The sequence below is a fragment of the Procambarus clarkii genome, chromosome 69, assembly GCF_040958095.1.
Source record: "Procambarus clarkii isolate CNS0578487 chromosome 69, FALCON_Pclarkii_2.0, whole genome shotgun sequence".
NCBI classification, from domain to species: Eukaryota; Metazoa; Arthropoda; class Malacostraca; order Decapoda; family Cambaridae; genus Procambarus; species Procambarus clarkii.
Window position 1 is genome coordinate 20,949,180 of NC_091218.1, and position 23,245 is coordinate 20,972,424.

The 23,245-nt window shown below is 51.3% G+C and overlaps 2 protein-coding genes across 5 annotated transcripts in view; both read right to left on the reverse strand.

The window, feature by feature from the left end:
* The window catches only part of LOC138355879 (proline-rich protein 36-like), a 34,431-nt gene extending 12,664 nt beyond the window's left edge, over positions 1-21,767 (reverse strand). The window contains exons 1-3 of the mRNA XM_069311428.1: positions 21,726-21,767; positions 14,745-15,962; positions 8,570-9,219 (exon numbers count right to left, since the gene is read on the reverse strand). Coding sequence (XP_069167529.1) covers positions 8,570-9,219; positions 14,745-15,962; positions 21,726-21,767 — 1,910 coding nt within the window. The remainder of the gene's footprint in view (positions 1-8,569; positions 9,220-14,744; positions 15,963-21,725) is intronic.
* Nmdar1 (NMDA receptor 1) overlaps positions 1-21,880 on the reverse strand; it is a 96,911-nt gene extending 75,031 nt beyond the window's left edge. For all 4 annotated transcript variants that reach the window (XM_045765002.2, XM_045765000.2, XM_045765001.2 and 1 more), the window contains exon 1: positions 21,726-21,880. The gene's annotated coding sequence lies outside the window, so the exon portion shown is untranslated. The remainder of the gene's footprint in view (positions 1-21,725) is intronic.
* Between the last annotated feature and the right edge of the window lie 1,365 nt (positions 21,881-23,245).

Genomic DNA, 23,245 nt, shown 5'->3' on the forward strand with positions numbered 1-23,245 from the left:
CACTAGTTGTATCCTTAAGTGGTACTGTCAGCACTAGTTGTACCCTTAAGTGGCACCACCAGCACTAGTTGTACCCTTAAGTGGCACCACCAGCACTAGTTGTACCCTTAAGTGGCACCATCAGCACTAGTTGTGCCCTTAAGTGGCACCACCAGCACTAGTTGTACCCTTAAGTGGCACCACCAGCACTAGTTGTACCCTTAAGTGGTACTGTCAGCACTAGTTGTACCCTTAAGTGGCACCATCAGCACTAGTTGTGCCCTTAAGTGGCACCACCAGCACTAGTTGTACCCTTAAGTGGCACCACCAGCACTAGTTGTACCCTTAAGTGGTACTGTCAGCACTAGTTGTATCCTTAAGTGGTACCATCAGCACTAGTTGTACCCTTAAGTGGTACTGTCAGCACTAGTTGTATCCTTAAGTGGTACCATCAGCACTAGTTGTATCCTTAAGTGGTACCATCAGCACTAGTTGTATCCTTAAGTGGTACTGTCAGCACTAGTTGTACCCTTAAGTGGTACTGTCAGCACTAGTTGTATCCTTAAGTGGTACTGTCAGCACTAGTTGTACCCTTAAGGGTACTGTCAGCACTAGTTGTATCCTTAAGTGGTACTGTCAGCACTAGTTGTATCCTTAAGTGGTACTGTCAGCACTAGTTGTATCCTTAAGTGGTACTGTCAGCACTAGTTGTATCCTTAAGTGGTACTGTCAGCGCTAGTTGTATCCTTAAGTGGTACTGTCAGCACTAGTTGTATCCTTAAGTGGTACTGTCAGCACTAGTTGTATCCTTAAGTGGTACTGTCAGCTCTAGTTGTATCCTTAAGTGGTACTGTCAGCACTAGTTGTATCCTTAAGTGGTACTGTCAGCACTAGTTGTACCCTTAAGTGGTACTGTCAGCACTAGTTGTACCCGTAAGTGCCACCGTCAGCACTAGTTGTACCCTTAAGTGGCACCACCAGCACTAGTTGTACCCTTAAGTGGCACCACCAGCACTAGTTGTACCCTTAAGTGGCACCACCAGCACTAGTTGTACCCTTAAGTGGCACCACCAGCACTAGTTGTACCCTTAAGTGGCACCACCAGCACTAGTTGTACCCTTAAGTGGTACTGTCAGCACTAGTTGTACCCTTAAGTGGTACTGTCAGCACTAGTTGTACCCTTAAGTGGTACTGTCAGCACTAGTTGTACCCTTAAGTGCCACCGTCAGCACTAGTTGTACCCTTAAGTGGCACCACCAGCACTAGTTGTACCCTTAAGTGGCACCACCAGCACTAGTTGTACCCTTAAGTGGCACCACCAGCACTAGTTGTACCCTTAAGTGGCACCGTCAGCACTAGTCATACCCTTAAGTGGCACCACCAGCACTAGTTGTACCCTTAAGTGGCACCACCAGCACTAGTTGTACCCTTAAGTGGCACCACCAGCACTAGTTGTACCCTTAAGTGGGACCGTCAGCACTAGTCATACCCTTAAGTGGCACCACCAGCACTAGTTGTACCCTTAAGTGGCACCACCAGCACTAGTTGTACCCTTAAGTGGCACCACCAGCACTAGTTGTACCCTTAAGTGGCACCACCAGCACTAGTTGTACCCTTAAGTGGCACCACCAGCACTAGTCATACCCTTAAGTGGCACCACCAGCACTAGTTGTACCCTTAAGTGGCACCACCAGCACTAGTCATACCCTTAAGTGGCACCACCAGCACTAGTTGTACCCTTAAGTGGCACCACCAGCACTAGTTGTACCCTTAAGTGGGACCGTCAGCACTAGTCATACCCTTAAGTGGCACCACCAGCACTAGTTGTACCCTTAAGTGGCACCACCAGCACTAGTTGTACCCTTAAGTGGCACCACCAGCACTAGTTGTACCCTTAAGTGGCACCACCAGCACTAGTCATACCCTTAAGTGGCACCACCAGCCCTAGTTGTACACTTAAGTGGCACCACCAGCACTAGTCATACCCTTAAGTGGCACCACCAGCACTAGTTGTACCCTTAAGTGGCACCACCAGCACTAGTTGTACCCTTAAGTGGGACCGTCAGCACTAGTCATACCCTTAAGTGGCACCACCAGCACTAGTTGTACCCTTAAGTGGCACCACCAGCACTAGTTGTACCCTTAAGTGGCACCACCAGCACTAGTTGTACCCTTAAGTGGCACCACCAGCACTAGTTGTACCCTTAAGTGGCACCACCAGCACTAGTCATACCCTTAAGTGGGACCACCAGCACTAGTTGTACCCTTAAGTGGCACCACCAGCACTAGTTGTACCCTTAAGTGGCACCACCAGCACTAGTTGTACCCTTAAGTGGCACCACCAGCACTAGTCATACCCTTAAGTGGCACCACCAGCACTAGTTGTACCCTTAAGTGGCACCACCAGCACTAGTCATACCCTTAAGTGGCACCACCAGCACTAGTTGTACCCTTAAGTGGCACCACCAGCACTAGTTGTACCCTTAAGTGGCACCACCAGCACTAGTTGTACCCTTAAGTGGCACCATCAGCACTAGTTGTACCCTTAAGTGGCACCACCAGCACTAGTCATACCCTTAAGTGGCACCACCAGCACTAGTTGTACCCTTAAGTCGCACCACCAGCACTAGTTGTACCCTTAAGTGGCACCACCAGCACTAGTTGTACCCTTAAGTGGCACCATCAGCACTAGTCATACTCTTAAGTGGCACCACCAGCACTAGTTGTACCCTTAAGTGGCACCACCAGCACTAGTTGTACCCTTAAGTGGCACCACCAGCACTAGTTGTACCCTTAAGTGGCACCACCAGCACTAGTTGTACCCTTAAGTGGCACCATCAGCACTAGTCATACCCTTAAGTGGCACCACCAGCACTAGTCATACCCTTAAGTGGCACCACCAGCACTAGTTGTACCCTTAAGTGGCACCAACAGCACTAGTTGTACCCTTAAGTGGCACCAACAGCACTAGGCATACCCTTAAGTGGCACCACCAGCACTAGTTGTACCCTTAAGTGGCACCATCAGCACTAGTCATACCCTTAAGTGGCACCACCAGCACTAGTCATACCCTTAAGTGGCACCACCAGCACTAGTTGTACCCTTAAGTGGCACCACCAGCACTAGTTGTACCCTTAAGTGGCACCATCAGCACTAGTCATACCCTTAAGTGGCACCACCAGCACTAGTCATACCCTTAAGTGGCACCACCAGCACTAGTTGTACCCTTAAGTGGCACCAACAGCACTAGTTGTACCCTTAAGTGGCACCAACAGCACTAGGCATACCCTTAAGTGGCACCAACAGCACTAGTCTAACCCTTAAGTGGCACCAACAGCACTAGTCATACCCTTAAGTGGCACCACCAGCACTAGTTGTACCCTTAAGTGGCACCAACAGCACTAGGCATACCCTTAAGTGGCACCAACAGCACTAGTCTAACCCTTAAGTGGCACCACCAGCACTAGTCATACCCTTAAGTGGCACCAACAGCACTAGGCATACCCTTAAGTGGCACCTTGAACACGAGGTGTAGTTTAGCAGCAGCTGTGGCAGGGGGCAGGGAGGTGCGCCCCGGCCAACAACTCAACAAGGTAAGAGTGTGGTTCAATTTCCTGTGAGGAGGGAGAGAGAGAGGCACCATGACCAAGAGGGAGTGGGAGAGAGAGAGGGAGAGGGAGGGAGAGAGAGGCAGTGGGAGAGAAAGAGAGGGAGTGGGAGAGAGAGGGAGGGAGGGAGGGAAGAAATGGAAGAGTGGGGGAGGGGGGAGGAAGGGAGAGGAAATAATATCACGCGGCTTGATAATGATATTCCCTTTCCTGATTGTGTGGGTTGGTCATCATGGCTTGGCTTGACTGCAGTACAAAAGCAGATGGAGTGGTATACCTTGAGGTTACCTTGAGGTGCTTCCGGGGCTTAGCGTCCCCGCGGCCCGGTCGTCGACCAGGCCTCCAGTTTATAACAAAGGTTTGTTCATTATTATGTTTGTTATAATTTCATTGTCTCAATAAAAGCTGAACTTGAACAAAGGAAGTATTAATAAATTGTCAATAATGCTGTCTTGCTTTTCTGTTAAATCCACCTTCACATATCTTGCCTGCATCGCCTTCTCTACCGCTGCCACCAAGTCATGTAGGAATACTAGGGAATGACATTGCAAGCGAAGCTGCAAAACTTGCAACTAAGAGAAGAAATGTAGATATTTACAACTCACAGTCTAGCACAGATAAAGTACATAATTAGGTAGAGAAGATTGAATGCAGATGCACAGTGACCACAACACAGCAGCTACAACATTAGAGTCTGCGGGTCGGTACAAGAATTACACCAACTACGAACCACTTATTTTGATGAAAGTGTGCAGTAGAACAGCAGACATGCACTTGTATTTACACACTTAGATGCCTCTGAGCATGGGATATATGCTTACAGCTTCCAGAAGATGAGAGGAAATGTCAGCACTGTGGAGAAATGCAATACAGAAGAATGGAACATTATCTAACACAGTGCACAGTTACAACCCCAATAAGGTTTCAACTGAGATTTAACAGAGCTTCAACTGAGATTCAACAGAGCCTCAACTGAGATTTAACAGAGCCTCAACTGAGATTCAACAGAGCCTCAACTGAGATTTAACAGAGCCTCAACTGAGATTTAACCGAGCCTCAACTGAGATTCAACAGAGCCTCAACTGAGATTCAACAGAGCCTCAACTGAGATTCAACAGAGCCTCAACTGAGATTCAACAGAGCCTCAACTGAGATTCAACAGAGCCTCAACTGAGATTCAACAGAGCCTCAACTGAGATTCAACAGAGCCTCAACTGAGATTCAACAGAGCCTCAATTGAGATTCAACAGAGTCTCAACTGAGATTCAACAGAGCCTCAACTGAGATTCAACAGAGCCTTAACTGAGATTCAACAGAGCCTCAACTGAGATTCAACAGAGCCTCAACTGAGATTTAACAGAGCCTCAACTGAGATTGAACAGAGCCTCAACTGAGATTCAACAGAGCCTTAACTGAGATTCAACAGAGCCTCAACTGAGATTCAACAGAGCCTCAACTGAGATTCAACAGAGCCTCAACTGAGATTCAACAGAGCCTTAACTGAGATTCAACAGAGCCTTAACTGAGATTCAATAGAGCCTCAACTGAGATTTAACAGTCTCAACTGAGATTCAACAGAGCCTCAACTGAGATTTAACAGAGCCTCAACTGAGATTTAACAGAGCCTCAACTGAGATTTAACAGAGCCTCAACTGAGATTTAACAGAGCCTTAACTTAGATTCAACAGAGCCTCAACTGAGATTCAACAGAGCCTCAACTGAGATTCAACAGAGCCTCAACTGAGATTCAACAGAGCCTTAACTGAGATTCAATAGAGCCTCAACTGAGATTTAACAGTCTCAACTGAGATTCAACAGCGCCTCAACTGAGATTTAACAGAGCCTCAACTGAGATTTAACAGAGCCTCAACTGAGATTTAACAGAGCCTCAACTGAGATTCAACAGAGCCTCAACTGAGATTCAACAGAGCCTCAACTGAGATTCAACAGAGCCTCAACTGAGATTCAACAGAGCCTCAACTGAGATTCAACAGAGCCTCAACTGAGATTCAACAGAGCCTCAACTGAGATTCAACAGAGCCTCAACTGAGATTCAACAGAGCCTCAACTGAGATTCAACAGAGCCTCAACTGAGATTTAACAGAGCCTCAACTGAGATTTAACAGAGCCTCAACTGAGATTCAACAGAGCCTCAACTGAGATTCAACAGAGCCTCAACTGAGATTCAACAGAGCCTCAACTGAGATTCAACAGAGCCTCAACTGAGATTTAACAGAGCCTCAACTGAGATTTAACAGAGCCTCAACTGAGATTCAACAGAGCCTCAACTGAGATTCAACAGAGCCTCAACTGAGATTCAACAGAGCCTCAACTGAGATTCAACAGAGCCTCAACTGAGATTCAACAGAGCCTCAACTGAGATTCAACAGAGCCCACAGAGATGTTAAACACAGAGGACAGAATGTTACCAAAGTGAACACACGAGTCATACTCAGACGCCAACCAAATAAGAAAATAAATTGTAACTTGAAACACTCAGTGGGCCAGCCTGAGCCTTAGGCCTAGCTCAACAATATCCCTACAAAAAAAAATAAACGTCCACCATCTTCACTACCACAATCACCAGTCATGTCACCGGCACTGTTAGGAATGAATTTTGGTGCACCACCTGGGGGGTGGACATGTCACAAGCCAGTGACCTGTGAATGGTCCCCCTGATGGTTACTGTCTCTAGTGGTTGTGGGGGGACAGTAAGTTACACCACTACCACCAGGGACACCACCACCACCACCACCACCAGGGACACCACCACCACCACTACCACCAGGGACACCACCACCACCACCACCACCAGGGACACCACCACCACCACTACCACCAGGGACACCACCACCACCACCACCACCAGGGACACCACCACCACAACCACCACCAGGGACACCACCAGGGACACCACCAGGGACACCACCACCACCACCAGGGACACCACCACCACCACCGACACCACCACCACCAGGGACACCACCACCACCACCACCACCAGGGACACCACCACCACCACCAGGGGCACCACCACCACCACCACCACCAGGGACACCACCACCACCACCACCACCAGGGACACCACCACCACCACCACCACCAGGGACACCACCACCACCACCACCAGGGACACCACCACCACCACCAGGGACACCACCACCACCACCAGGGACACCACCACCACCACCAGGGACACCACCACCACCACCACCACCAGGGACACCACCACCACCACCAGGGACACCACCACCACCACCACCAGGGACACCACCACCACCACCAGGGACACCACCACCACCACCACCAGGGACACCACCACCACCACCACCAGGGACACCACCACCACCACCACCACCAGGGACACCACCACCACCACCACCAGGGACACCACCACCACCAGGGACACCACCACCACCAGGGACACCACCACCACCACCAGGGACACCACCACCACCACCACCACCAGGGACACCACCACCACCACCAGGGACACCACCACCACCACCACCAGGGACACCACCACCACCACCAGGGACACCACCACCACCACCAGGGACACCACCACCACCACCAGGGACACCACCACCACCACCACCACCAGGGACACCACCACCACCACCACCACCACCAGGGACACCACCACCACCACCAGGGACACCACCACCACCACCACCACCAGGGACACCACCACCACCACCACCACCACCAGGGACACCACCACCACCACCACCACCAGGGACACCACCACCACCACCACCAGGGACACCACCACCACCACCACCACCACCAGGGACACCACCACCACCACCACCAGGGACACCACCACCACCACCACCACCACCACCAGGGACACCACCACCACCACCACCACCACCACCAGGGACACCACCACCACCACCACCACCAGGGACACCACCACCACCACCACCACCAGGGACACCACCACCACCACCACCAGGGACACCACCACCACCACCACCACCAGGGACACCACCACCACCACCACCAGGGACACCACCACCACCAGGGACACCACCACCACCACCACCAGGGACACCACCACCACCACCACCACCAGGGACACCACCACCACCACCACCACCAGGGACACCACCACCACCACCACCACCAGGGACACCACCACCACCACCAGGGACACCACCACCACCACCGACACCACCACCACCAGGGACACCACCACCACCACCACCACCACCACCAGGGACACCACCAGGGACACCACCACCACCACCAGGGACACCACCAGGGACACCACCAGGGACACCACCACCACCACCAGGGACACCACCACCACCAGGGACACCACCACCACCACCAGGGACACCACCACCACCACCACCAGGGACACCACCACCACCACCACCAGGGACACCACCACCACCACCACCACCACCACCACCAGGGACACCACCACCACCACCACCAGGGACACCACCAGGGACACCCCAGGGGTCGCGCCACAGGGGAGCCTGGCCCCAAGACGTCCCAGGTACCCGTCTCCCTCTCTGACTCCATCATGACAAGTGAAAATATCCTCCAACATAATATTCCACTTTTACATGTGAGTTGAGGCGAGGCTACAAAACTCCCCTGATGTGTTTATAAGATAGGGGCGCCGCGGCCTCGCCACACTCCCTCCTAATATCAACACTATTTTTAATAATAAACATTTTAACTAATGAATTAGCCTGTCAACGTGAGGAAGATGGTCTGTGGTGGAGATGGAAGGTGTTACATAAACTTAATTACACAAAACTGAATTTTGGGAAACTAAGATGACTGTAACTGTCTAGAGTTTGGTCAGTATCCAGCAGGTGTGTACAAGCCTGCACTGTAGTACAGTGTTGTACATTCTCCACTCACAGCCGGGATAGAAATGACTGGGCACGTTTCTTTCATCTGATACCTCTGTTCATCTATCAGTAAATAGGTTCCCGGGAGTTACATAACTGATGTACTCATCTAGTTGTGCTTGGCAAGGGGGTCGAGCTTCGACTCTTTGGTCCCGCCTCTCAACGGTCGTGGAGGGTGGCGAGGCAGGTGGTGTTGGTGATGTGTGGTGAGGCTTCCACAGGTGGTGGAGGGTCACCACAGGTGGTGGAGGGTCACCAGTTGTCACCACAGGTGGTGGAGGGTCACCAGTTGTCACCACAGGTGGTGGAGGGTCACCAGTTGTCACCACAGGTGGTGGAAGGTCACCAGTTGTCACCACAGGTGGTGGAAGGTCACCAGTTGTCACCACAGGTGGTGGAAGGTCACCAGTTGTCACCACAGGTGGTGGAAGGTCACCAGTTGTCACCACAGGTGGTGGAAGGTCACCAGTTGTCACCACAGGTGGTGGAAGGTCACCAGTTGTCACCACAGGTGGTGGAGGGTCACCAGTTGTCACCACAGGTGGTGGAGGGTCACCAGTTGTCACCACAGGTGGTGGAGGGTCACCAGTTGTCACCACAGGTGGTGGAGGGTCACCAGTTGTCACCACAGGTGGTGGAGGGTCACCAGTTGTCACCACAGGTGGTGGAGGGTCACCAGTTGTCACCACAGGTGGTGGAGGGTCACCAGTTGTCACCACAGGTGGTGGAGGGTCACCACAGGTGGTGAGGGTCACCTAGAGGCCCCGTGATGAAGGGGGGGGGGCTGGTATATTTATACATGCAAATAACTTCAATCCTTATTTATATTTTTTGCATTCACTAAGCCCCTGGCCAGGATGATGAGTTGGTGGGGCCGGGTGATGAGCAGTGACGGTGGTGGGGCAGTGTGACGGTGGTGGTGGTGGGGCAGTGTGATGAGCAGTGACGGTGGTGGTGGGGCAGTGTGACGGTGGTGGTGGGGCAGTGTGACAGTGGTGGTGGGGCAGTGTGACGGTGGTGGGGCAGTGTGACGGTGGTGGGGCAGTGTGACGGTGGTGGTGGTGGGGCAGTGTGCCGGTGGTGGTGGGGCAGTGTGACGGTGGTGGGGCAGTGTGACGGTGGTGGTGGGGCAGTGTGACGGTGGTGGGGCAGTGTGACGGTGGTGGTGGTGGGGCAGTGTGCCGGTGGAGGTGGGGCAGTGTGACGGTGGTGGGGCAGTGTGACGGTGGTGGGGCAGTGTGACGGTGGTGGTGGGGCAGTGTGACGGTGGTGGGGCAGTGTGACGGTAGTGGTGGGGCAGTGTGACGGTGGTGGGGCAGTGTGACGGTGGTGGTGGTGGGGCAGTGTGCCGGTGGTGGTGGGGCAGTGTGACGGTGGTGGGGCAGTGTGACGGTGGTGGGGCAGTGTGACGGTGGTGGTGGTGGGGCAGTGTGACGGTGGTGGTGGTGGTGGGGCAGTGTGACGGTGGTGGTGGGGCAGTGTGACGGTGGTGGTGGTGGGGCAGTGTGACGGTGGTGGTGGTGGGGCAGTGTGACGGTGGTGGTGGGGCAGTGTGACGGTGGTGGGGCAGTGTGACGGTGGTGGGGCAGTGTGACGGTGGTGGTGGGGCAGTGTGACGGTGGTGTGGCAGTGTGACGGTGGTGGTGGTGGGGCAGTGTGACGGTGGTGGTGGTGGGGCAGTGTGACGGTGGTGGTGGGGCAGTGTGACGGTGGTGGTGGTGGGGCAGTGTGACGGTGGTGGTGGTGGGGCAGTGTGACGGTGGTGGTGGTGGGGCAGTGTGACGGTGGTGGTGGGGCAATATGACGGTGGTGGTGGTGGGGCAGTGTGACGGTGGTGGTGGGGCAGTGTGACGGTGGTGGTGGTGGGGCAGTGTGACGGTGGTGGTGGGGCAGTGTGACGGTGGTGGGGCAGTGTGACGGTGGTGGTGGTGGGGCAGTGTGACGGTGGTGGTGGTAGTGTGACGGTGGTGGTGGTGGGGCAGTGTGACGGTGGTGGTGGGGCAGTGTGACGGTGGTGGTGGGGCAGTGTGACGGTGGTGGTTGGCAGTGTGACGGTGGTGGTGGGGCAGTGTGACGGTGGTGGTGGGGCAGTGTGACGGTGGTGGTGGTAGTGTGACGGTGGTGGTGGGGCAGTGTGACGGTGGTGGTGGTGGGGCAGTGTGACGGTGGTGGTGGTGGGGCAGTGTGACGGTGGTGGTGGGGCAGTGTGACGGTGGTGGTGGGGCAGTGTGACGGTGGTGGGGCAGTGTGACGGTGGTGGTGCAGTGTGACGGTGGTGGGGCAGTGTGACGGTGGTGGTGGGGCAGTGTGACGGTGGTGGTGGGGCAGTGTGACGGTGGTAGTGATGCCAGTGTGACGGTGGTGGTGCCAGTGTGACGGTGGTGGTGGGGCCGTGTGACGGTGGTGGTGGGGCAGTGTGACGGTGGTGGTGGTGGGGCAGTTTGACGGTGGTGGTGGTGGGGCCGTGTGACGGGCGTGGTGGTGGGGCCGTGTGACGGTGGTGGTGGGGCCGTGTGACGGTGGTGGTGGGGCAGTGTGACGGTGGTGGTGGTGGGGCAGTGTGACGGTGGTGGTGGGGCCGTGTGACGGTGGTGGTGGGGCAGTGTGACGGTGGTGGTGGTGGGGCAGTGTGACGGTGGTGGTGGTGGGGCAGTGTGACGGTGGTGGTGGTGGGGCAGTGTGACGGTGGTGGTGGTGGGGCAGTGTGACGGTGGTGGTGGTGGGGCAGTGACGGTGGTGGTGGTGGGGCAGTGTGACGGTGGTGGTGGTGGGGCAGTGTGACGGTGGTGGTGGTGGGGCAGTGTGACGGTGGTGGTGGGGCAGTGTGACGGTGGTGGTGGGGCAGTGTGACGGTGGTGGTGGTGGGGCAGTGTGACGGTGGTGGTGGTGGGGCAGTGTGACGGTGGTGGTGGTGGGGCAGTGTGACGGTGGTGGTGGTGGGGCAGTGTGACGGTGGTGGTGGGGCAGTGTGACGGTGGTGGTGGGGCAGTGTGACGGTGGTAGTGGGGCAGTGTGACGGTGGTGGTGGTGGTGCCAGTGTGACGGTGGTGGTGGGGCAGTGTGACGGTGGTGGTGGGGCAGTGTGACGGTGGTGGTGGGGCAGTGTGACGGTGGTGGGGCAGTGTGACGGTGGAGGTGGGGCAGTGTGACGGTGGTGGGGCCAGTGTGACGGTGGTGGTGGGGCAGTGTGACGGTGGTGGTGGGCAGTGTGACGGTGATGGTGGGGCAGTGTGACGGTGGTGGTGGTGGGCAGTGTGACGGCGGTGGTGGGGCAGTGTGACGGTGGTGGTGGGGCAGTGTGACGGTGGTGGTGCAGTGTGACGGTGGTGGTGGGGCAGTGTGACGGTGGTGGTGGGGCAGTGTGACGGTGGTGGTGCAGTGTGACGGTGGTGGTGGGGCAGTGTGACGGTGGTGGTGGTGGGGCAGTGTGACGGTGGTGGTGCAGTGTGACGGTGGTGGTGGTGGGGCAGTGTGACGGTGGTGGTGGGGCAGTGTGACGGTGGTGGTGCAGTGTGACGGTGGTGGTGGTGGGGCAGTGTGACGGTGGTGGTGGGGCAGTGTGACGGTGGTGGTGGGGCAGTGTGACGGTGGTGGTGGGGCAGTGTGACGGTGGTGGTGGGGCAGTGTGACGGTGGTGGTGGGGCAGTGTGACGGTGGTGGTGGGGCAGTGTGACGGTGGTGGTGGGGCAGTGTGACGGTGGTGGTGGGGCAGTGTGACGGTGGTGGTGGGGCAGTGTGACGGTGGTGGTGGGGCAGTGTGACGATGGTGGTGGGGCAGTGTGACGGTGGTGGTGGTGGGGCAGTGTGACGGTGGTGGGGCAGTGTGACGGTGGTGGTGGGGCAGTGTGACGGTGGTGGTGGGGCAGTGTGACGATGGTGGTGGGGCAGTGTGACGATGGTGGTGGGGCAGTGTGACGGTGGTGGGGCAGTGTGACGGTGGTGGTGGTGGGGCAGTGTGACGGTGGTGGTGGGGCAGTGTGACGGTGGTGGTGGTGGGGCAGTGTGACGGTGGTGGTGGGGGCAGTGTGACGGTGGTGGTGGTGGGGCAGTGTGACGGTGGTGGTAGTGGGGCAGTGTGACGGTGGTGGTGGTGGGGCAGTGTGACGGTGGTGGTGGTGGGGCAGTGTGCCGGTGGTGGTGGGGCAGTGTGACGGTGGTGGGGCAGTGTGACGGTGGTGGTGGTGGGGCAGTGTGACGGTGGTGGTGGGGCAGTGTGACGGTGGTGGTAGTGGGACAGTTCGTAACCACTCTTTCCAAAACTTCACATGTGTGTGACGCTTGTGCGACCCGTCTATAGAGGTTTTAGCCCATGCTTCCTTACCTCCCTTGTGCAGTGTAGCTATATCTGTGGATTTAAGTGCTTTTGGTATCTCCCGTGTAGCCAAGCTTTTTGTCCTGTTACTCTGGGCATTCTTGCTACTAATTCTTTACATTTATTTATAAATATGGAATTCCAGGAGTCAGGGCTCAGTGGATGGGAATCCCAACACCATTAAGGAATCTCAATCTGGAAAAGTACAGAGGAAAATCAGAGAAATTCCAGAGGATTGCTGCAAGACTGGTCCTTGAATATATGGGAATGAGCTACAAAGAAAATCAGAGGGAACTAGACCCGACCATGCTGGTTGAGGAGAGAGGCATAATGACCACGACATACGAGATTCTTAGAGACGTTGGTCAAGTGGATACGGAGAGACTACTGTTAATACCAATTATCAAAAGATGGCGCCAAACCAGGGAGACTATGTAGCAGCTGTTAATACTAATTACTCAAGGAGGGGGTGGAAAGATGTATTCGTTGATAGTACGAGAACTGAACGTGTAGAATGAACTGAATGAAGAGGCAGTTGAGGCCAAATCAATCTACAACTTATAAAAGTTGATACGGCACAAGTGGAGGAAGTATAAAGTGGGTTACAGACAAGAGTGAGGAGTCACGCCCAAAGAGAAAATTACCATTCCCTAAATATTACAAAATTTTCCGTAAATAAATAATTTCTCATTCCCTGCAAGCTTATCTAGATAGTGCGCCGGCACGCATGCACGCACGCACGCACACACACACACACACACACACACACACACACACACACACACACACACACACACACACACACACACACACACACACACACACACAGAGGAGATGAAGTCCTTCTTGAAACGGACGGAGAGAAAGATCTAAGAGTTGATATCACACCAAACCTGCCTCCTGAAGCCCACATAAAAAGAATAACATCTGCGGCATATGCGAGGCTGGCTAACATCAGAACAGCCTTCAGGAACCTGTGTAAGGAATCATTCAGAACCTTGTACACCACACATGAAAGGCCAATCCTGGAGTATGCGGCCCCGGCATGGAGCCCGTACCTTGTCAAGCACAAAATGAAACTGGAAAAAGTTCAGAAGTATGCCACTAGACTAGTCCCGGAACTAAAAGGCATGAGTTACGAGGAAAGGCTGCGGGAAATGCACCTCAGGACACACGAAGACAGAAGAGTAAAGGGAGACATGATCACTACCTACAAAATTCTCAGGAATTGACAGGGTAGATAAGGATAAACTATTCAACACTGGTGGTACGCGAACAAGGGGACACAGGTGGAAACTGAGTACCCACATGAGCCACAGGGACGTTAGAAAGAACTTTTTCAGTGTCAGAGTAGTTAACAGATGGAATGCATTAGACAGTGATGTGGTGGAGGCTGACTCCATACACAGTTTCAAATGCATATATAATAGAGCCCAGTAGGTTCAGGAACCTGTACACCAGTTGATTGACGGTTGAGAGGCGGGACGAAAGAGCCAGAGCTCAACCCCCGCAAGCACAACTAGATGAGTACACAACGCTTGGGGGATCAAAGTCCTAAGAGCCCGAGTTCTGATCCTGGCCGAGGAAAAAAACAAATGGGCAGAGTATCTTTCACCTGATGCCACTGTTCACCTAACAGTAAGTAAGTACCCGAGAGGTAGACAGTTGCTATGAGCTGCATCCTGGAGATGTGTGTGTGTGCATGTCTTAGAAATAAATATATGTAGATACGAGAGCAAAATTAAGCCAGGATATTGCTTCCAAAGCCAAGAAACAACCAAATCTCTTACATAGTCACACAAGAAGGACAATAACAGTGAACGACCAATTGACTACTTTACAAAAAGGGGGGAGGTGATTATACAGGAAATGGTCAAGAAATATGTAAGGAACTCAACACCAACTTCCAAGGAGTGTTCAGAGTCTGAACACACTAGCCTCTAGCACTGGGAGCCTGAACACACTAGCCTCTGGCACTGGGAGCCTGAACACACTAGCCTCTGGCACTGGGAGCCTGAACACACTAGCCTCTAGCACTGGGAGCCTGAACACACTAGCCTCTAGCACTGGGAGTCTGAACACACTAGCCTCTAGCACTGGGAGCCTGAACACACTAGCCTCTAGCACTGGGAGCCTGAACACACTAGCCTCTAGCACTGGGAGCCTGAACACACTAGCCTCTGACACTGGGAGCCTGAACACACTAGCCTCTAGCACTGGGAGCCTGAACACACTAGCCTCTGGCACTGGGAGCCTGAACACACTAGCCTCTAGCACTGGGAGTCTGAACACACTAGCCTCTAGCACTGGGAGTCTGAACACACTAGCCTCTAGCACTGGGAGCCTGAACACACTAGCCTCTGAAACTGGGAGTCTGAACACACTAGCCTCTGGCACTGGGAGCCTGAACACACTAGCCTCTGGCACTGGGAGTCTGAACACACTAGCCTCTAGCACTGGGAGCCTGAACACACTAGCCTCTGGCACTGGGAGCCTGAACACACTAGCCTCTGGCACTGGGAGTCTGAACACACTAGCCTCTGGCACTGGGAGCCTGAACACACTAGCCTCTGGCACTGGGAGTCTGAACACACTAGCCTCTAGCACTGGGAGCCTGAACACACTAGCCTCTAGCACTGGGAGCCTGAACACACTAGCCTCTAGCACTGGGAGTCTGAACACACTAGCCTCTAGCACTGGGAGCTTGAACACACTAGCCTCTAGCACTGGGAGCCTGAACACACTAGCCTCTAGCACTGGGAGCCTGAACACACTAGCCTCTAGCACTGGGAGCCTGAACACACTAGCCTCTGGCAATGGGAGCCTGAACACACTAGCCTCTAGCACTGGGAGTCTGAACACACTAGCCTCTGGCACTGGGAGCCTGAACACACTAGCCTCTGGCACTGGGAGCCTGAACACACTAGCCTCTGGCACTGGGAGCCTGAACACACTAGCCTCTGGCACTGGGAGCCTGAACACACTAGCCTCTAGCACTGGGAGCCTGAACACACTAGCCTCTGGCACTGGGAGCCTGAACACACTAGCCTCTAGCACTGGGAGCCTGAACACACTAGCCTCTGGCACTGGGAGCCTGAACACACTAGCCTCTGGCACTGGGAGCCTGAACACACTAGCCTCTGGCACTGGGAGCCTGAACACACTAGCCTCTTGTAGGTAGGCGCCCTGTCAGGTGCCTACCTACAAGAGATTACTAAACAAATTTGACAGGCAGGCAGGAGCATTGGGAAAAGCACTGACATGGGTACACAATATCTAAGAGACACAAGTCAGAGTCACAGTGAGGTGGGAGAAGTCAGACTAGTGTAGGGTAACAAGCGGAGTACCTCAAGGCTCGACGCTGAGACCCATACTATTTCTCATTTATGTAAATGACCTCTCTGCAGGAGATGAGTCTTATATGTCAATGTTTGCAGACGATGCAAAACTAATTAGAAGGGTTGAGACAGATGAGGATTGCAAGATTCTCCAAGATTCTCCTAGACAGGCTGCAAACTTAGCCCAAAAATTACTTAAACAAACTGAAGAGTTAATCTGAAAAATGTCTACTGAATTTCAACAGTAGCAAGTGTAAGGTGGTGGAAATGGGAAGAGGTGACAGGCGACTAAAAGGACGATACACAGTGAAGGTACGATACACATCTGGAGGTGGACATAACACCAAACCTAACTCCGGAGGCTAATACAAATAGGATAACATCACCAGCATACTCTACAATAGCAAAAGTCAGATCACTCAGGAACCTAAATAAGGAGACATTTAGATCACTGTTCGCCGCCTGCGTAAGACCAGTGTTAGAGTATGTAGCCCCCAAAAAAAAGAAACTCGAAAAGGTTCAGACGTTGCAACGATGCTCGTCTCAGAATTGAGGGATGGGGGTATGAAAAGAAACTTGAATAAACTAAACCCGACGACGCTAGAAAAGAGAGAGGGAAGACATATTAAAGACATAAAATACTTAAGAGGGATTGACACTAACAAACAAAAATGGTCGCAATGAATTTCAACAAAACAAAACTAACTCCGTTTCTGCCCGAAACGCTTTGCGTAATAGTGGCTTTAGGCATTGTATGTACTAGCTCTATCATTGTATGTACTAGCTCTATCATTGTATGTACTAGCTCTATCATTGTATGTACTAGCTCTATCATTGTATGTACTAGCTCTATCATTGTATGTACTAGCTCTATCATTGTATGTACTAGCTCTATCTATTAACCCAACAAACTTTGTAAAATCTCTTTATGTATGTACCTTACCTAAATAAAAATTATTATTATTATTATTATAAAAGGGGCATAGATGGAAGTTTGACTTAGGTGAATCATTGATATGTTAAAAAGTTTTCATTTAGTGTAAAAGTAGTGGAAAATGGATTGAACTAAAGGAACAGTTGTAAAATCAAACTCCATTCACAATTTTAAAAGTAGATATGATAGGGAAACAGGCCAGGTGGCATTCCATTAAACAATTGGCGACAAGAAACGGGGGGTCCAAGAGCTAAAGCCCGATTCTGCAGGCACAAATGAGCACACACACACAGACACGTAGAGGTGTGTAACACACCTGATCTAGAGAGACAGCAAACACTAGTATAAATTGAAAGTGACTGGTTTGGAAACAGGTTGCTTGGTTTATGACTGATTTGGAAATAGGGGGGGGAGGGGTGATTTATGGAATAAATTACTGGATATCATAACATACAAGGGAACCCTTGATTGTTTCAAGGGTAGGTTAGACATATATATAAATAAGAGCTGCCTCATATGGGTCAATAAGCCTTATGTTGTTTTAGTAAAAATCTTATGTAAGTGGAACAAAACTGAGCCAGTAGTGGTGAGAGCAACCACCAGTGGCAGCTTCAAGAGCAAGTATGACGGCGCTGGAACCTAGCACATATAAATACACAGGTAAAATAGCTATGAGGTGGGACTCTAGAGCTACAGCTCGCTCGCCGTACACGCACACACACACACACACACACACACACACACACACACACACACACACACAGCATATGAATGAGCTGCCTGCCTAGATGATTGAACTGCCTACCTGTGACGACGCGAGAAAGAGACCTGGGAGTGGACGTAACGCCTAATCTAACTCCTGAGGCACATATAAATAGGATAGCGACAGCAGCGTACTCTACACTGGCAAAAGTTAGGACATCATTCAGAAACCTAAGTGAGGAGGCTTTTAGAGCGCTTTACACTGCCTACGTGAGGTCAGTCTTAGAGTATGCCGCCCCAACATAGAGTCCCCACCTGAAGAAACACATAAGGAAACTGGAAAAGGTTTAGACGTTTGCGACGAGGCTCGTCCCAGAGTTACGAGGGATGGGATATGAAGAGCACCAGAAAGAACTGAACCTTTCGATACTAGAAAAAAGGAAGGGAGAGGGAGGATATGATAGGAACGTATAAAATACTCAGGGGGAATTGACAAAGTGGAAATAGATGAAATGTTCACACGTAATAACAGAACGAGGAGACATGGGTGGAAGCTGGAAACTCAGATGAGTCACAGAGATGTTAGGAAGTTTTCTTTTAGCGTGAGAGTAGTGGACAAATGAAATGCACTTAAGGAGCAGGTTGTGGAAGCAAACTCTATTCATAATTTTAAAACTAGATATGATAGGGAAATGGGACAGGAGTCATTGCTGTAAACAACCGATGACTCGAAAGGCGGGAGTCAAAGCTCGATCCTGCAGGTACGAATAGGTGAGTACAAGTAGGTGAGTACAGCAGCGTGAGCAACTAAGCTACGATGGTCAATTTCGGAGAAGCCTAAAATTACATGGATTGAGTAGATATATACAATTTTTGTAACATACGTGAGACCTAAGTTAGAATATGCAGCAGTTGTCGCGTATCCAAATGTATAAAAAAATAGAAAATGCAGACAAGCTACTAAATGGCTCCCGGACCTAGGCGAAGCGCCATTCTAGAATGGAGGAAATGTAGATGTTTATCTCTCAGAATGTTTGGTAATATGTTTATTGTTTGTGATGTGTGTCTATGTATGTATTAACACGATGTACTGAACGGGGTGAGAATAGCTTGAGCTACCTCATCCCTTTGTGTGTATTTTACCTCAATAAACTTATTTCAATTTCACTTTCTAGAATGGCAGGAGGCGCTAAATATGATAAAACAGGCAAACTGAAGAAAAATAGTTGATACGAAGGCGTAAAAACAAGTTACAAAAACATAGGTGTCGTAAAGACATTTTTGTTGTCGTTGTCTAAAATGGTTGACAGATGAAATAACTTCAAGGAGAGGGTAGCGCATGTCACCCTCACTGACATGATGGTCCATAACTATATCACACAGATTAAAGAGAAGGCAGGACACAACGAGCTCAGCTCTCATCCTCTAACTACACTAAGGTAATTACACCTGAGTCATAACACATACAGTCATATACGGGAGGAAGATGACGGTTAATAAGAGAGACGGAGGCCAGACAGACAGAAAATTACAACATACGAGGTCTTCAGTGAAAGGGTCCTGGTCATTAAACTAGTACCTGAGAAGCTCCAGGTTACTGGACCATTCTCAATCGACTTGAGAATGGTCCAGGACGGACCGAAACGTCGTCGTCAATTCACCTTCAAGTGTGTGGTCTGGTCAACATACTTCAGCCACGTTATTGTGACTCATCGCCTGCTTACTGGAGGGGGGGGGAAGGGGGGGGTTAAGACCAGCCCAGAGGTGGAGACGGCAGTAGAGTATGTCAAGAAACTGGAGAAACTAGATGTTAAAAGATGCTACGTAGGACTATTCAGACTCTCACTGTAGATACTAAACGAAACTGCAGAACAACTGTGCTAGACGTATTAACAATCTTTAACGACTCTCAAGAAAAGGTAGGTTGACCAGACCACACACTAGAAGGTGAAGGGACGACGACGTTTCGGTCCGTCCTGGACCATTCTCAAGTCGATTGTCACAACTAGAAGGTGGAGGGATGACGACGTTTCGGTCCGTCCTGGACCATTCTCAAGTCGATTGTCACAATCGACTTGAGAATGGTCCAGGACGGACCGAAACGTCGTCGTCCCTTCACCTTCTAGTGTGTGGTCTGGTCAACATTCTTCAGCCACGTTATTGTGACTCATCGCCTGCAAGAAAAGGTAGAATTGCCAGACAACTAGAAAACAGCCAACAGCAAGCTTATATGCAAAAAAAGAGACATGCATACAACGCAAGATTTTCATTAAATTACAAAATGGATTTAGGAAAGAGAAACTAGTCCTGATTGAAAAACTAACTAGAGAACTAAGAAAAGCTAAATGAGACTAAACAAGCAAGAGCTGGATGGAATGACTACATCTTACTGGACTGACCTTTGACCTTTGACACTGTTCTGTATAATAGTTTTTCACAAGCTCGAGGAATACCGAAGAAACGTAAAGAACACTAAACTGGATAGGGAAGTACTCGTCAAACTGGGAGCAGTCACAGGAACAAGGAACAAGTGGGAATAAATCGGAGTGGAGTGACCGGTTAATGACCTGAGAAAATAGATTCCTACATGTTGATGCTCACTGACAATGGGAACTTAATATTGAGATTCGTAACTGCCAGTCATGAGGCCTGCAGAATGTTCCAGGAAAACCTGGAAAGGTTGCAAGTCTGGACCGTGAGATGGCTGCTTGATTTAAACTTGAGTCAGTGTAAGGTAGCCTAATGAGAGAGGGGCCAAGAATAAGGAGACCAAAAAGTCAATACACACTGAGAGAATGTCAGCACACGGAATCGGAAAATGTTAAGAATGTAGTAAACATAATGTTCAGTCTGCTTCTAGCACCGGATAAAAGGCTGGCAAACATCCAGGCTTTCAGATATCTGTACAAGGAGACATTCTGGAAACTGTACACAGCCTATGAGAGACCAGCGCTGGAGATTGTGCCACGGAAATGGAACCTAACTAACCCTAAATAACAATTTCAAGTACAGTGATATACCGCGTTACATAACTGTGAACGCTGAAGGACTGAAGGAACGCATATAGGGAAGGACTGAAGTAACTGTAGATCACAACCTAAGACACGGGCAAGAGGTGACATGACACACAGTTCTGTAGGAACCATTCGTCGAGCAGCACACTCATACACCACAATGAGCAAGTCCAGATTACTCACAGTAAACATATATTACTATTCCAATGTGTAAGTAGTGTTCGAGTTGGATGGTTAGAAATATATTGAGAGAGAAACTATATAGAGCTTCAGCTCACACACACACACACACTATCAAAATGTCCGTCCGCTGAAGAGGCGGAATAGTGTCCCCTCGTTTCCGCCCTCTAAACGAGGGACGAATTGAGAGTTGATGGAGGCCAGGGAGGGGAGGGGCGGGGAACACCCGGAGAGGGGAACAGCGAAGTGGTCAAAATGGTGGAGGGACATGAGGGTGAGGGGGCGGCGACACACACTGGGTCGGTGACAGTGTCGGGTGGACAGGTAGACCGGCTCTGGCACGAGCATGTGAATCCGCAGGGCTGGCATTTGGGGCATTATGGAGCATGTAAAGCGGAGGGCCTGAGTGCCAGTGTTGGGGAGAAGCATCATAGGGGAGGGAGGATGGGCCGCCCTCCCTACAGCCTCCCAGACTCCAACAGCGTATTGATCCACTCGGCCCAGATAAACACACGCCCGCCCGCGCCCACCCCGCCCGTGCTACATGTACGTGTAGATAGGGTGTAGGTACACCTCAACCCCACACCCATCGCCACCCACAAACCTCCGCCCCGGCAAGATAATGGGTCATCCCGGGTCAGGGAACAAGATGGGCGGTGCGACCCGGCAGGATATGAGGCTGCTGCCAGCCATCGGGTGCGCATCTGTCACTCTCGCACCTGTCCGCCGCCCCGCGCCCCTTGTTGGTCACCTGCACTACAGGGTGAGTCTGGGCACCTACCTGGGCACCTGCAGACGACACACTGGGCGACGAGGTGGCCATGATGGGTATATTTGCCGCCCGGGAGGTACAGGAGTGTTCCGCGGGCGCTCTCCGCCGAAGACTGAACTCTCGGCCGCTAGGTGGCTGTGGCTGCTCCCACCACCCGGCGCACCTCCCTGCCGGCGGCCTGGCCCCGCCACTACCCGCCACCACCCGCCACTACCCACCAGTACCCGCCACTGCTTCCGACCTGCACCCACCAGTACCCGCCACTACCTACCAGTACCCGCCACTGCTTCCGACCTGCACCCACCAGTACCCGCCACCACCCACCAGTACCCGCCACCACCCTCCAGTACCCGCCACTACCTACCAGTACCCTCCACCACCCACCAATACCCGCCACTGCTTCCGACCTGCACCCACCAGTACCCGCCACCACCCACCAAGTACCCGCCACCACCCTCCAACTACCCGCCCGGTCTTCCCCACTTGCCACTATAACTCCCTTAACTACCCGTAACCACTCTCCATTACCCGCAACCACCTACCACTACAACCAACCACCTCTCACTACCTGCCACCACTACCCAACCACGACTATCATCTCACACCTAATATAGTACATTTATTTATTTATTTATTTATATGTCATATATGTCAACGTTCGATCATATATGTCAACGTTCGATCATATATGTCAACATTCGACCATACATATCAACGTTCGACCATACATATGTCAACATTCGACCATAAATATTAACGTTCGACCATATATGTCAACGTTCGTCTAGGCAAATAGTAGCACAAATTAAATGGGATACTATGATGATAAAATTAGGCACGTGATTATTTTACTTTTGAATAAAGTTCAGACAATATAGTCTGAACAATATAGTCCACGGTGAATCTGAAACCTTTAACATAGCTCGTCTTACGTCTGTCTGCTGTTGTATGGACATCCTTAAGGGTATCGAAGATTTGTTGTTAATATCTTGTTAATATCTTGAGCAATAGTTTAATAATTAATTCGCCTATTATGCCCCCTCTCTCCCGCCCCCCACAGTGGGCAGCGGTGGAAAAGTTATAGTCACCCATATTTAGTATTTACAGTTAAGAATCTGGGGACATTTGTCTAAAATTTCTGGTAGGTCATATTTAATAATATATTTATATATTTTTGACCCGCAGGAAGCGAGGTTATCGCTCTTCTGACCATTCAAATTGTTGTTGTTTCAGATTTAGCTACTCAGAACGAAGTGTCCATGTAGCACGGGCTATGGTGAGCCCGTAATGACCATTCAAAGTGGATAGATCTTTTCACTTTCACATAAGATTTTGAAATATGTGAAGTATTTTTATATATACTTCACATATTTCAAAATATATTTAAGATTTTGAAAATATGTTAAGTATTTATTATATTTATATATTTAAGATTTTTAAATATGTGAAGAATATTTATTTAAAAGTAAATTCATATATTTCATTGGATACACAGAAATTATATTGAATTCTGATTTTGTCCTATCGAG